Source organism: Scardinius erythrophthalmus, assembly GCF_964197995.2.
Source record: "Scardinius erythrophthalmus genome assembly, chromosome: 2".
Lineage (NCBI taxonomy): Eukaryota > Metazoa > Chordata > Actinopteri > Cypriniformes > Leuciscidae > Scardinius > Scardinius erythrophthalmus.
Window position 1 is genome coordinate 33,631,641 of NC_138222.1, and position 16,691 is coordinate 33,648,331.

The 16,691-nt window shown below is 38.0% G+C and overlaps 1 protein-coding gene across 1 annotated transcript in view; it reads left to right on the top strand.

The window, feature by feature from the left end:
* Positions 1–1,489: 1,489 nt before the first annotated feature.
* Positions 1,490–16,691, top strand: part of cdh8 (cadherin 8) — a gene marked incomplete at both ends in the record, with an annotated part of 89,895 nt that continues 74,693 nt past the window's right edge. Inside the window, one exon of the mRNA XM_081358870.1 lies at positions 1,490–1,747. Within this exon, the coding sequence (XP_081214996.1) occupies positions 1,490–1,747 (258 nt within the window). The remainder of the gene's footprint in view (positions 1,748–16,691) is intronic.

The following is a 16,691-nucleotide window of genomic DNA, read 5'->3' on the forward strand; positions in this document are numbered from 1 at the left end:
AGAACGTGGTCTGCGAACGTCTTGGTTAATCAACTTGGTCAACTCGTCGTGGCATGTGTGTTTTGCAGTTCTCTACTGCTTCTAGATTATAATTTTTTGCTTTTAAGTATCGGAATCATGCTTCTGTTACTCATTCGAAAGAGGCAGAAAGCGACCATGAATATAGTAAGCGACTTTTTTTTTTTTTTTTGAGGAGCTGTCCACTCACGATGGTGCTGAAACCGCCAGTGATTTAAGCATCGTCTTTGCTCGCCGAGTCTCTATATGGTGTCAGAGTGCAATAAAGCTTTACTGCTCGCTGAAGTTACACTGTGGAAGGAAGACTAAGCGGTGCATGTTTCAAATGTGTGGCTTGCTTACTAGCAAACAGGTCAATTATTTAAATTAATTGTGTGCAACTCTTTCAGAAAACAAACATGTACTTGTCTGCTGTGTACTGCATTAAAGACTGAATTTCTCTTAACCTTCTTACTGGTGTCTGGTTGCATCAATGCCTGGGAACATATGAAATAATAGATAACAAAGTTCTCCGGAGGGTTCTGCTTGAAACCATTCAGCTAAATAATCCGGTTTAGTGAAATGCAGATTATGATTTTTGTATGGTCAACCAAGAAAAAAAAAAAAAAAAAGAAAAAAAAAAAGGACTTGCTGTTTGAATTGAAATCAAGTGCATGAAAAAATTGCAAAAAATAATAATAATAATTGTGTAAGTACAGACTCTCTTCTTATAAGCATTGTAAGTAGTTAAAAATAGTTATATCATGTATGTTATGTTTTCAGATATATAAATCCTGTTTTTTTAATCATTCTGCAAACTCTAAATTATACCGTATTGTGATAATATGTCAAGGGCATTGAAAGCAATTGGTTTTAGGAAATGAAAGCAGCTCATGAGCATGATGAGATACTGTTTTTTTAATCTACCCTGTGATTTTCAAGCATTTATACTTTATGCTGCAGTCATTTGTCGGAAATTATTTTCTTTTTATACCTCAAAATGACTGTAGGATGACTGTTTTCACATAACAAGCATTGCAATCTGAAACATTAATTGGCTCGATTTTATAGTTCCTATACGTTTCCAATAGCTTATGTTTGCGTTGTACTATATACTCCTATAGAAGACAGATGTGCTCTGACTTGTTTATTTGGCATTCTGATGTCATATCAAACTGACCTTGAGACTTCACTCCTCAAGCTTGTCAGTTTTATTTACATGCACTTCCTGTAAGTCTGCATTTGTCTCTCCCCTCTAGATCTCTTACATTGATGAACCAACTAATGGATGTCACATTTTGCAGTGCGCCTTCCTTCTCTGTGTTCTGGAGACAGATCAGAGTACATCCGTGACCCTCCTCACAACATGAACTCAACCTGGGGGATACGTAGAACAAAAGAGTAACCATTCAGCTGTTTGTCAGCTGGTCAACCCCTGAATTTTGGAGGGGAAGCAAAAGAAAAAAAAAGGCTACAAGAAAATATTACAAAAATGCTAAAACGAGGAGAGGAGATGCAGCGAGATCTATGGACTTCTCTCCTGCTAGTATGGATTACTTGTGTGCCGTACTCTTCCATGGCTTCGTTAAACAATCAGTCACAAAGTTTACAAACGGCATCAGCCATGATCCCGCGAAACCGGCCAAGCGAAGGACAAAGAATCCTCAGTCGTGCCAAGAGAGGATGGGTTTGGAATCAAATGTTTGTGTTGGAGGAGTTCTCTGGACCCGATCCAATTCTGGTTGGCAGGGTGAGTAGTCTAATTGTCGGCTGAATATTAAGCTTACTTATCATGTGGAAACATTAATTCTGCTGCCTCAATGCCTTTTCGTTTGACATTTTGTGAAGGAGCAATAATTGCCGTGAAGAAGAGGGCAAGGTTGGCATTGCTGACTCTCGCACACTTTCCATCTTTTACAGTTCAATTAGGAAAATACAGCTCTGAATGCTAATTTATGCATGGTGTTGTATTTCACAGAGTCTGAGAAAGTTCTGCAACGCATATACAGTACTGTAGTATGAAGGGTTGCCCCAAATATAAGTTTATAGCTGTAATGTGCAGCGTGCTGCATGCATATGTGTGTATGCAGAGAGGTGAAGTGGTATGGAGATAATTAGGGGATAGGAGAGTGACCTGGCACCGGACCTGTGCAGAGAGCCCTGGGTCCTGAGAGGACTGCAGTATGAGCAGGCCAAAGCAGCTTGTTCACAGATCACTGCAAGCGTGAACCTCGGGAGCCCAACCTGGCACTATGCTTGTCCAACCACTTGCACATTACCGTAGCCAACAAGACAATGCTCGTTCCTCAAAATATAATTTTGTTTTTTCTTCAAACAAGATGAATCTTTCATATTGCTACCTTGCATTGACAACTAATTTGTATAAGGTTGATTTGACCTTTCATAGTAATTAGTTGTTAATCGAAAATTCTCTTAAGACATACTTTTTATTTTTTATATATATATATATATATATATATATATATATATATATATATATATATATATATATATATATACACACATACATATATAATTTTATTTATTTATTTATTTATAACAATTAATTTAAAAAACTTTTAATTAAAAAAAAAAAGTTTCTGGAAAGTTGCATTACCAAATGAACACCATCTCCACCATCAGTGAGGTGGAAAATAACATCCTTTGTGTGTCCAAAATTTGGCAGGACCTCAGCTAATTAAGGCCTCTCACTTGAATTCTCTACTATGTCTGATCCTCCCCTCCCCCCCCCCCCTCCTGTCACTCAGGCATGTGAATAAAACATGTGCTCTCATGTGGCCTTTACACCTGTGTTTTCCCAATATCGGCGTGACACAAAAAAGTCCTTAAGAGCAGCATACATTTTTCAAGAGCTGCAATTAAGCAGCCTTTGTTGGATTCTGCCGTAGCTTTTGATCAGCAGAAATGCATAAACAAACACAACAATTGGGCCCCCCGTGATGATCTCCAAGGTATAAGGGCAAATGAATACGATGCTTTCAGGCTGACACTTTCACAATGTTATAGGGCTCTCTGTGTGTGATGGAGACTGCTGGGAGCGCTCAAACGGTCATGTGCCGTTCTGCTCTTCTCTAATGTGTTGTGCTGTATTTAAGGTCATGGAGTACTGTATTTGTGCCGGTGAGCAGAATGATTGTCTGTAGGAGGACAATGCATGGAGAGTGGAGGTGAATGGTTGGACATAAGGGGTGCAGTCTGTACCTTGCTTCATTGGTTGGTCGGGTATTGATTGAGCTTCATTTTTATTGCTTTTTTTTTTTTACAAATCACAAGGTTAAGTGCTCAAGAGAATGGCTTGCAGAGCTCAGATAAGTTCCATGTTGCAGCAAGATAGGAAGCCATGCTGTTAGAAGAGATTGAGCGCTGCTCCTCTCTCTCACCGCCTCACTCCATCACCTAAGATCTGCAATCCTCCCTCACTCTGTCTCTCTAATTAAAAAATGAATCAAATAAAGAGTGGGAGGTGTGTGATTCAAATGGGTCATTCGAATCAGCATGTTTTTTTTTTTTCTTCCCTTTTCCTGCCATCTCTGCCAGGCATGTGGTTGTGGGCTGATTACCGAGGAACCTCAGGCCGAGATTACACTCATTTCATCCTTTAGCTTTTATTACGTGTCGGTCTGATGTTTAATTATACACCCGGCTCCTGTCTTGTCAGTGCCCGAACTCCCCTTGAGCACCAGCTGCCAGTCGGAGGAGACGATTAGCATACGTGTAGAAGTGGGCATGGCAGGGCTAAGAGAGACAGTAGAGGGAGAGAGAGGAAGAGTTAGCTACGGTAGATGACAGCACGCTTCTCACTGTTTCACATGGTCTCGGTGGTCTGACTCACTGGAAATACAGCTCACCATCACCTGGTTCTGAAAGGTGCGGCACACACACGGCAAACTCCTTTAACAAGACTGTAGGTGGTTGTGGAATTATAGGGGAATCCAGGGCTAGCTGTCACACTCTTTACTCTAATAGTAATTCTAAGGGTTTGTTTGAAAGTCAATTTCTGTGTTGACACTTGCACTACCGTTCAAAAGTTTGTGGTCGGTAATATATGATTTTGAAAGATGTCTTCTAAGTCTGCCTTTATTTGGTGGAAAACATTGTGAAAGATTATTACAATTATAAAGTATAATAACATTTTTATATTTATTCCTGTGATTGCAAAGCTGAATTTTCAGCAGCCATTACTCCATTCTTTAATGTCACATGATCCTTCAGAGATCATTCTAATATGCTCAAGAAATGAATGTTTCAGAAACCGTGGTAAATAAAATTGAAAAAAAAAAAAATAATAATGTTTGAAATATAGAAAACAGTAGACATTTGCAGTCGACATTTTCTGTAACAAGTCTATGCGGTCTCTTTTGATCAATATAATGTCACCTTGCTCAATAAAAGTTTGTGTAAAAGTAAGTTGTGTACCTACCTAGTCTAAATTTGGTACACCTTGCATAGTACACATTAGTACACTACATGGGGTAAGTTTTAACAACCTTCCATTAAACAGACTTTTTAGTAAAATGAATCAGAAACAGTTCAAATGTAATAAATGTTTATGGCCATCAAAAATAATTTATAATATTTGTCACATTTAAAACACATTTATTTGTATGAATTTTGGTTTGTAGGATACAATTTGCAAAAATGATATGTTATCTATTTTGCGTAATTGGACTATTAAGTAAAACCTTACTGAGAAATAGCACTGCATCCCCAGTGTAACAACTAGCCCCGGTCTCCTGTTTTGCATTTATAAGCTTTTACCACAAATACATGATTTCGGACATGAAACAAAATGACCACTGTATTATTTAGCTATAAATCCATTATATCCTTAATATATTATTTTCTAACTAAGTTGTAGTTGTATTACATTTGAATGCAGGACATTTTTATATAAACACTCATAACAGTGATGGGCAGAACAGAACAAATTGTACTTTGCCCAACAAAGGATGTGTTTACTTAAAGTATTGTCAGTTTTATTACAGCATATGCCAGTTAGATGCTATCTCACACATGGCTTTGTTCCCCCTCTTTTAGCTGCAGCGTGTTTTGATGGCTAATCACAATGGACATCGTTATTTTCTTTGGAGTGCAGATGTACTCTACAAAAATTAATAGCACTGCTGTGTGATGTCTTGTCTTACCGTGATGTGCTCAGTGATGGGATTATGTGTGTTTGTAGCATAAAGAGAATGGATAATATGCGATTCGTATTTAGAAATCCGAGCTAAAGAACAAGATCACTGGAAATGAATACAAGAGAATGGCATTGATTCTTTATTCACAAAAGAAAATGTGTCTGTGGACATTTGTTTGCTTTACAGGAGGGAATGACAACACTTGATAGATAGTGTGCATGAACTGGAAAGCCATCAGCCAGACTTTAGACAGTCCCTGTTACTTTTATTATAGAAAGATATATCAAGAAATTGTGTTTTGCTCAAGCAAAGTTGATTTGACGCATGTCTTCTTTATGCTGATGTCCAGTGTACTGTGAAGCTGATTTCAGCATTAAAGCCAGAATAACTGCTCGTTCTATGATTTTGGGACATATTTTTTTAAGGGGGAGGGAGGAAATTAAAGGGACTTTTACCAGCACAGATTTGGCCTACATAAAGGCATGCCTCCATTTTGAGTTTAAACCCATATTATTATCTCTCATTTTCTCCATTCAACACAAATTAAGCAATAATGCATCCATGTAAATAAGCGTGTGAGCACAGTATTATTCTCCAACGCTTCATTAAATGCGAGCCTACAACTTAACCCTGAAATATTCATTATGTTATTATTAATTACATTACAATATTAAATATGAATAACTTTGCTATCAAATATTAATTAGTAGCGCTCTGTCATTTTGTAATGAAAGCCAGAGTGGATTAGTTTCACTGAGCACAATGACTGGAGCTAAGAAGGGATATAAATCTAACGTTGGTCCGCGTTAAAGCTACACTTCTCTAATTCCAAAATAAAATAGCCGTTTTACAGTCGAGGGACACTGTAGAAATGCAGGTTTCTAAAAATGCTTTAGTGGCATTTGTAAGTGTGCCCTATAGCTATGGAGAAAAGAAAAATATTGTGACAGTTTGAATGTAAGGTGCAGTGAATCCCTGAAACGGACAATCGATTCATGTTCTCTGTGCTGCCTGTGATGGGATTTGCTGTTAACTGCCACTTTGTTTTTTGCTACCATGACACATTGCTGGGAATCCACTGAAACTGTCCCAACTGTTTTACTCCTTCTTTTTCAAGGAGAGATAATATCTCTGCTGAAAACAATATCTCAATGATTGTTTCAGAAGATTTCTTGATGAAGCTACTGTATGGTTGATCACAACAAGTATGACCTTTTGTATTGCTACAATCGTAATATATGCACACAATGAGCGGTTCTCTGGTTCATTCGCTCCTGGTCACAGTCTGTACTGAGTGGTGCAAGTTAGACCACAGAACAGTACTTGCCCTGTTCAACCTTCTTGACACCTCATGAATTATCTATATTCCTCCCACTGATCCACTCTGGAGAGTTACAGCTCTAACTCTCAGCTGTTTTGCTCCGTGTTTCTGGTGTTTTGAAAAATGCTACAGTTTCTCACTTTCAGGTAACTGAACCTGTTTACCAGTCACCTAGCCTCAGACTGTATGCCTACGAACCACCCACAGACATTTTGCATCTGATGCATGTTGAATACAAATCTGGAAAGCACTTTATCAAGTAAATTATATCCTGATTGGATGATTTTACACAACTTGTGAGAGTAAGGTCACAGAGGTGTGTGTGTGTGTGTGTGTGTGTGCGTGTGTGTGCGTGCGTGCGTGCGTGCGTGTGTGCGTTTTAATCAGTTATTTTGGAAACAAATGCATACAAATATAGTGAGTGCTTATGAAAATGAAATAATCATGGATTTGCTTGTTTGAGACTTTGAGTTTTGCGTGAGGCAGTTAAAATAGACATTCACACTAAAACTACATATTCTGGATTGATGTATTGATGTGAATTTTTTTTTCCAAATGCTAGTCTAATACATCTGTGTATACTGAAAGTATTTCTATTTTGTTGTGGTTATAGATATAGCTATTCATAAGTCTGACTAACTTCATCTGTTAACTCCTTTTTGGCTCTTACCTTTTTTATTATTGAATGTATTGTTCACCCCAAAAAATGAAAACTGTCATTTACTCATCTTCATGTCATTCCAAACCTGTATGATTTTTTATTTTATTTTATTTTTTTATCTTTTGTTCTGCAGAACACAAAAGAAGAAATATTGAAAAAAAAAAAAAAAAAAAAAAACCATTAACTTTCATAGCATGGAAATGTCTCTAAATTGTCTTCTTCCATGTTTCTCAGTAGAAAGAAAGTCATACAGGTTTGGAACGACATGAGGGTGAGTCAATTATGACACCATTTTAATTTGTGTATGATCTATCCCTTTAAGATGTGATGTGTCAGTATTTGTATTGACCTGAAAATTGGTCTTTAGCTTCTCTCTTTAATGTTTGGTGTGATAATCTTAAAGTGATCATAAATGTTACAAGATTATAACCAGTGGGTCCAGGATACTGCTGTGAAGTATGAGCCGGTCCTTCCATTCTATTACATGCTTATGGTGCATCACACAACTTCATTCCTTGCTTCTATCAGACGAGGGGATTTTTAGCAGATCAAAGGTCCACCTCCTGATCCCCACACGATTTACCCCTGCCAACACACATTCTGATCTGAGACTGTCTTGTGTGTTAATCTGCATTTGCTCAGGTTAGGAAGGAGGCAGCGCAGGTTGTAATGGATATCGAGCAGTTGCGTGTGATTGAAGGCCCGACGAGTGTGCACTAACGAGGGTATTAGTGGACTTATCAGTAACCGAAGTAATGAGATGCTGATCATCACCACTGGCCACTGCATCCATCTGAAGCTCTTGATCTGACCTGTGATTGGGATTGTGTCATCGGTGATGCAGAAGGAGAGATGAATGGATTGTCTTCTGTTTTGAACTTTGTACCACTTTTATGGATAGGGCTGGTGAAGATAGGACAGATAATGACAATGTGATCTCATTAGTAATCACAGGTATTCACATTTAATAGACACAGTCTTCGGTGTCACATAATCAGAACTCATTCTAATTTACTGAATTTATTGTTGTTATCGATGTTGAAAACAGTTGTGCTACTTAATATTGTTGTGAAAACAGTAGTACTTTTTTTCTGGATTCTTTGACAAATAGAATGTTTTAAAAAAACTGCATTTATTTTGAAATAGCGATCTTTTGTAGCATTATACATTTGTTTGCTGTTACTTTAATCAATTTAATTGTTGCTGAAATATTAATTTCTTAAAAAGGAAAAAAAGACTAAAATATTGTATTCACACATTTTGTTTTTAAATGTTCTGTTTCTACAGCTGTGCATATTCTTATTCTTAGATGCTGTCAATATGTCCAGTATTAAACTGTATATCCAATTGTAAACATGTATGTGTAAATGGTACAAATACCTAGAAATACTATTTAGATCAAGCTGTAAATAATGAGGGTAGCAGGATTGGACTATGACGAAGTGAAAGCCTAGATACAAATTCATATTGTTTGCATGAGCTTAACCACTGACCAACTCCTCCTCCGTTTTACTGTTATCAAAATAAATATCTCAAAGTGGTTTACATATCAGTGCAATAGTATCAATAAACATCCAAGAATCCTTCAGCACAAGTCAGAGCTCCTCTTTTTCTCATTGCCTCACCATTAAATTCAGCACAATTTGTTCTGTACTTTCTATTTCATGCCTCTCATTCAGTGTGTTATTTCACCCAAGAGCTGTGGGTCCTGCGGGCCTTTAAAGCCATTGTACCATTGCTAGGTGAGCTGAGCAAAGTCTGTTGTCTCTCTGTCTATCTCAGTGTCTCTCTCTCTCCGCACAGTGCTGTAATAAAACACCAGAACCCTGCACAGCATCCAGCTGAGCTGTGGGATCACATTAACACCTCTCGGACCAGCCCGACAGCTTGTCTATAGCTCCGTGTTGTTGTCTTCGTCCCCATTAATAAGGTCTGCTTGTATATGTGTGTGTGTGTACTTGTCTACCTGTCTAATAGGGGACCTTGGTGCCGTTACACACTCACCAACAGGGGACCACCGAGCCAAGTGGGCTAATTTTTCAAGTCCCCTGTTGGTCATGCTTTAAAACAAGTTAAAATCAAGTAAAAAAAAAAACGTTATGGTGAAGTTCTTTACATTTTTGACCAAGTGGGGACCTGTGTGTGTGTGTGTGTGTGGTTTAAGTCCGTACTCAGCAGCCCCCCTGTAGGCTGGAGCAGGAACTGTAATGTGTGTGTGTGCTTGTGCGTGTGATTCCTACATGTGTGTGAAAAGTTTTAACTTGACAGAAGAGCATTTCTTGAGCTAAGCATATTTCCATTACAACACGAGGTCACTGTACAATCGCAATTACAGACAAAAGGCCTTTTCCATCTGCCTTTCAGCAGGTGCTCTTGGATCATTAAATATGTATACTGGCCAGCATTTAAATAAATAACTGCTGCCATTTTATTTCTCTCTCCGATTGCCATGTCTTAATACCCCTCGCAGCATCTCTGCTCTCTCTTTCTCTCTCTTCTCTCTCTCTCTCTCTCTCTCTCTCTCTCTCTCTCTCTCTCTCTCTCTCTCTCTCTCTCTCTCTCTCTCTCTCTCTCTCTCTCTCTCTCTCTCTCTCACACACACACACACACACACACACACACACACACACACACACACACACACACACACACTCACAAACACTCACAAACACACACAGAGCATATGATATACAGCTCCAGGAGGTGTAATGAGCCAGTGTGGCAGAGGTGTGACAACACCAGAGCACCTTTGCAGTGACTTATAGGGTCTGGTCGCGGCGAGAGTTGTTTGAGGTGTAAATCCCACATCCCTCGGTGGTAACAAGAACACAAACAAACATAGCACACTTTGTCCCTCTGCTCTGAATCCTCTTCCTAAGTGACACCAGGGCTTGGGATGAGGAATCTGCATGCCGTCCTCATCTGTCCTCCTCGGGATGTTGTGGGAAACCACAATGAACGCTGTGTAAACTGTTTTTTTTTTTTTTTTTTTTTTCTGCTGCGTGGAAGAGGCAGGAGCAAGCGCAGTCTTATAGTCTCACCAATGAGGAAAAGTGAGATTACACGGGCGGAAAAAAGCCAGACTCAACCAACTGTACACGGAGACAATTTTATTCACGCTGTCAGGAAATGGCAGCGTGTATACTGAATATCCACAGCCATCTTTTCTGCTCATCTCTGTTCATTAAGTGAAAAGATATCATCTGTACAAAGGCCGCCCACCTCGATTCGTACAGGCGAGGAAGAAAATCCATACATCGACAAACCTTTTATAACCGTCTTTCTCTGTGGACCAGATAGTCACATGCTTTTTGATGCCTTGCTTTAACCTCAGAGGCTGTGGTGGATTCTATCTCATTTTTGCTGTTTGATTAAATTTGTGCATGCTCAGGTTTGAATAAAACATCTTAGGTCAAGTATTATAGCCTCCTTTAGAGGAGTTATGAGACACTGATCGTGATCTGGCCTTGAACAGGATGGTGGAGACGGCCTGTACCCACCTGGGTACTTCACATACCTGATGTTACCTTTGTTTGCCAGCAGTCTCTGGGTTTTGGCTGTTGAGAGAATGTGGAGGTGGTGCATGTAGCTGCTAAATGAAGGCTTTTGGCAGAGCGCCTTGAACTCTGCGTGGACTAATCACTGGAATTAAGTAGTTAACCTTTACTGTGTCGCCTGGGCTCAATCTTTCACTGCTAAAGCGTGTTATATGGCCCTTTCACTCAGCGCTGTGAGAACCTCTGTATCACACTGTGTTTACTGTAGTCAACTCGCTATACAAACTGACCGAAGGTATTATGAATGATTATTTATTTAGTTAGTTCTTCTTATTTTTTATTTTATTTTTTATTTTATTTATTTCTCTAAGTCATTGCTGGAATTAGCATTTTGGTATTTCATATTCAAATGAAAAATGAAATATTTCATTTTAATTAATGAAATATTTGATATAATGAACTGAATGAAGCAGAACACAACTTAGAACTTACATCTACAAGGAGAATTCTAGAAAGAAAATTCTAGTCAGAATGTCATAAATACATGGTTGCATGTGATATAGTACATTCCTAAACATGTACTATATCACTTATCAGTCTTATCAATCACTGGATACTTCCATTTAAAAGTTTTGGTGTCAGTAAGATATTTCACATTTTTGACAAGAGACATTAGCAAGTCTCTTGTGCTCACCAAAGCAATTGAAAACATTAAATCAATAATATTGTGATTTTTTTTTTTTTTTTTTTTTTAAATAATAAAACCGTTTTATTTCAATGTATTTTACAAATTCCTGTGATTGCAAAGCTGAATTTTCAGCATCATTACTCCAGTCTTCAGTGCCACATGATCATTGTTCAGAAATCATTCTAATATGCTGATTTGAATATTGAATATGCTGATCTGATATTTTTTTTTTGTAGAAACTGTGATACATTTTGCTCAGGTTTGAATGAATAGAACCTTCAAAAGAACAGCATTTATTTGAAATGGAAATCTGATTTGTATTGTCACTTTTGATCATTTTATCATAAAAATATCCATTTAAATTTAATATTGCACACTTTCACTTGTTTTCAATTCAGCAACACTTACAAGTTGCATTTTATGTTGATATCTTTAGTATATCGCTAGCCTTTGAATGTTAATTAGAAATGCCATGGTTGATCTATTACAGGACATTATTGCCTGCTAAAATGTTATTTTCATAGACTAAAATTATATGTAATATTTGTCAGAATAAAATGGACTATATTTAACGAATAACACTTAAATAATGACTACATTTGTTTAGGCTTTTTCATTAAGACAGAGAAAAAAAAAGAAAAACGAAGAAGAAGAAAAAACACTAGTTATAGCTCTGCTTTAAAAAAAAAATGTACAAAAAAAAATAAAAAATCCCACTCAGTTCTGTTGGATTAAATCTGACCAGAACAAAACCAAACTACATGTAACTGCTCTCTTGCTGAGAGCACGTGGTTTAGTTTAAGCTCTGGCAGCTAGGCTAATTTCTCCATCATTTTCGGATTGCAATTATTCAATCCTGATTACTTTACCACTTGATTATAATTATTTAAACCTTCTAATTGCTCACTGGTATAGTCATTGTGGGCTGCTAAGTCGTCATCCAGTGAGTCAGTGGATGCTTGGCAGGGCTGAGCAGCTCGCTTCTGCAGACGGCACCCTGCGTCAGGGGAACTGCAGTCGGAAGGGCTTATCCCAGGCTCCCTCATCCCATGAAAAGCCTAGGAGCCAAACTGGGAAGATAGAGTAATCTTGTTGAAAATGGATGTCGCTATTGTGCTTTTTGATGTGTAGTTGGCCGCATGGTTAACTGGGAGCAAACGTGGGCAGGCGAGGTGTAGACAATGGGAGCGGGTGGGAGGAGAGTACTATTTCAAGATCTGTAAAAACAGCCACCATTCACTGCTGCCTGCCCGAGCTCCAAAATAACAACAAAAGAGGAAGTAAACCCCTTCTTCCGGTGCATTCTGGCATTGTTGGACCTCCTGTTGTGGATGTCAGTTACTGCTTGCCAGCCATTTTGAGAAGAACAAAAAGTAACCATGGTGAATCGATTGCCCCCGGTTGTCTCAGTGACACACCTGCGAGATTGTCTGCCAGTAAAGTGTGGCACTGACCTTTATTGAAAATTAACTATTTTCGTTTAATGATCCAGCTTGAGAGAGCTGGAAAATAACCCAGAAAGTAAGCAAAGACCTTGTGTGACGTGCTTGTGCATGTGAATCAATAATCAGCATGTGATATATTGTTTCACGCCATTGTGATTCTGTGTAAATTAAGCCTCCTTTGCACTGCATTAAAAAGTCTGCGTAAACACAGTATGTTTTCCTGCTTTTATGCAGATTGTACAGCATGTAGATCAGCGATTCTCAACCAGGTGTCCAGGACCCACTATTGATACTTTGCACGTCACGTCAGTTGTACTGACTGGCGGGCAAGAACGTCATTCTCTAGCAACGAAAACCAGTAAACTAATCAAGGATCTTGCCTGGACGTTGCCAGTTTTAATATACAAAAGTTGGTGTTTTGAGGTGTACACGACATGTCAGATAGTTGTTGTGCGATTGGATGCACTAACCGCGTTTGTTGCCCGCCAGATATCACGTGACTGCAAAGTATCAATAGGGGGCCTTAGCAAACTGGGCCTCAAGATGACTTAAGTCAAGATGATGTAGTCAATCATTTTATCCCTTAAGACTCAACTTCAATCAACACGAACAGGAAAGTTTTTTTTTTTTTTTACTGTGAAGAAATGTTTTATTCATGCCTTAAAATAGCTTAAATGTAAGTCTAAACCCTTGTTTCATCTATACGTGGATTCATGAAAATGCAAATGAGCTCCACCTCCACTCAACCGCACGAGCTAAGAGATCCACTCGCTTAACTTTACTGTAGAAAATGCTGCAAAATGGCAAGTGGAAATACTGGTTTAATTCAGCCATGTATGTTTGATGCAGAAACTGATTCAGAAGAAGTGGAGAGTAAATTATACAGGGTCGTCAAGTTCATGTTTTAGAATGTGATTGTGTTTTATGTATCGCTCTTTACAACGTCGGACAAATAACAGTAACTAATATGATTAGCCTTTTGCTTGACTACTTTATCAAACAGCTAATAATGTTACACAAACCATGATCCCATTCGCCATTTCAGTCAAACAGCTGCTTTCTAAAAATCAACATCCTTAGAAACGCTTTGAACAACTTAGAACGTCAGTAGAGAAAGGTATATAGTTCATCATAACATTGTAATATACATCATATACATAATTCACACGCTATATTGCTAAATGTACATGATTTTTTCATATCAACAGAAAAATATACAGGGATAACCGCTGGCTTCTCTTGAGACTCTCCTGCTTCACAGCACAGTAATGATGTGCTAAAGCCTGCCCGCATGTTGACATGATTGGTTACAACATATATTTTTTGTGACGTAGAGACTGTACAGTTTTTGGTTCACTGCAGTTTTTAAGGAGAAAATACAGCAATGGAGTTGACTTATGAATTAGCACATGGCTTGTCTTAAAGCATATTAAAAACACCACAGACATATAAACAACATTAACATTTTGAACTTATTTCAAATAAGATAATGGTTACTTAAAATCTTAAAATGCCATGTGCATTTTTATCATTTACTATTTATGCAAAGCTCTATGATAATTAAAAATTGTGAGTAAATGTTTTGTAAAAATTGTTATTGTTAATATGTATCTACCAAATCATAAGTGACTGGAAGAGTCATATAAATTAATCGGTAAAGAAGAGTGGGAACCCTGGGGAACATGCAGCTCTTAAAGAAATGTTATTTTAATTTGGTTAATTATAGTTATTTTAATTATTTAATTCATTTAAAGAAAGTAGGCCCATAAATGAATATGTTTTGAAATCAAAACTCGGGCCAGAGAGCTATTGAATATTGTGGAGGGCAATGGGTGGTCTTGGACAGTAGGTTCTACAGAAATTGTTAAATGCATGCAGGTTTGTATCAACATGAGGATGTGTAAATTATGAAAAAAAATAATAATAATTTGGGTGGACCATCCCTTTGACAATACAATAGTCTCATAACGCTGCATATAATCAGTCATATGCCATTATGCACACATACACGCGCTCGCTCACACACATCGGTCGCAAATGACTTTTCTCACATCTCCATCCCGACAATGTCCAAACATGATCCATTCTAGTCTAGCCATCCTAAAAAATACTGATTAAATCCAACAAAACGAAGCAAATCTCGCCACAGATCCTGGTGTAATAGTAAAAGGTTTTAACATGTTAATGCGCTGGGTGGGTTTTGCAGACAACATTTCATCTAATTTCAATTCCACTTTTCCTCTTCTTGGCATTGAGAGGTTGCATGAAAAATTCAAGCCGTTATAATATGAGATCCAGATGAATCATGAATCCTTAATGGCTATCAGGCTTGTATAGGCCGGCCTCTGGAATTACACTCAAAGAATGATGACTTTCTTTGTACTCGGTCAGTTGCCCGTGTCTTTGTATATATGTGTGTGAGGAGTATTGTAGTGTGAGGAACAGAACAAGGTCCTCTGTTGTGCCGTTCATGCAGATGTGAGCTTGCACCTGCATGCTATAGAGACAGAGAAAAGAACTGGAGACACACTACTCCACATGTATCGGTTTTTGTCTTAAAGGTAGGCCTACAATATGTACGATTTTTGTAAAAACCACTTGCACGGTGTTATATATTTTGTTCAATTGCGTACTTACATCATCCTAAATATTTCCAAGAATTTGTAAATTCAGAAAAATTCATGATTTTAAATAGCGCCCGTCCCTTGTCACTTCTCGCCTGTCAATGACGTAATATTTGCGTTATCCCTGGTTTCCACTTGTACTGCCACAGTAACCATGGCAACAGATGTGGACAACTGCATAATGTCTAGTGGCACACTGTTGTTGTTTCGTTCAAACATTAAAGACCAAGGAAAGCAGACTTTGGGACAAAAGGATAAATAAAACGAGGATAAATATTGGTGTGGTGTTTTCGAGATGCCGAGAGCTTCCCGACAAACTTGGTCTTGACAGAGATGCCACTCTTGCATGTGCTTTATTAGACAGGTGAGCAGATGTAAATAAAACAAATCGATGTTATGTAGCTCAACATGATGAAATAATAGAATATGATCAGTTTGATTTTCTAATGTTGGTCTAGCTTACTGCTATAGTCTCATACAGCCAAACAAACTAACACATAGAATAGCATTATAACTTTCAACACACTCAAATGCAGTTTAGTATGATAGTGTAGACCAAGTGAAACAGCGCTGCGTTACCTCACAATTTTAATTTGTCAAATAAACTGACCTGCTTTTAATATTTCAGCACTTGCTGGCAAGTTAGTTCTGTAGAATGAAATGTCCTCATTCCTTTATATTCCCGGGACTCGCGTGTGGCGCTGATATCTGTCTCTCATTAGCAATCGTGCCCTGCTTCACACCACAGTCCTGTTAAAAAACATGAATGTATTCACTCATCCATAAACATTATTTCCCCATAAACATTATTAGATCCATCAACATGACGAAAAGTTCCATGATTCCACGCTCATTCACTAAGCCATCACTCTACGCCTTTGTTATTGTTTTGAAGAGGTTTTTCCCTTAGTGGCAAACAAAATACATATTGTACCTTTAAAGTTCATTAGCTTGTGCTGCTGTAGTGGACGTGTATGATGGTGTGAAAAGATATATAAAGGAAGTGTGGTCTCTCTCTCTCTCTTTCTCTCTCTCACCTCCTACACTAATGTGTCAAAAAACAGAGATGTCAAAATCATTAGTATCTATGATTACTGTTATTTAGGACTTTCCAAGAATCACATGTTCTATTGAGTTGCCAAACTGATTGGTTACAACATTTAACAAAACCAGTTTTCTGAAAGAACACACACATGGCATGGCGTTGAGACACATTGTGCAATTTCTCCAGATGGTGTATGATTCCCTCAGTGTTAGAGAGCTATCGGCATTTTCAAAATGATATTGGGTATCTGTTGT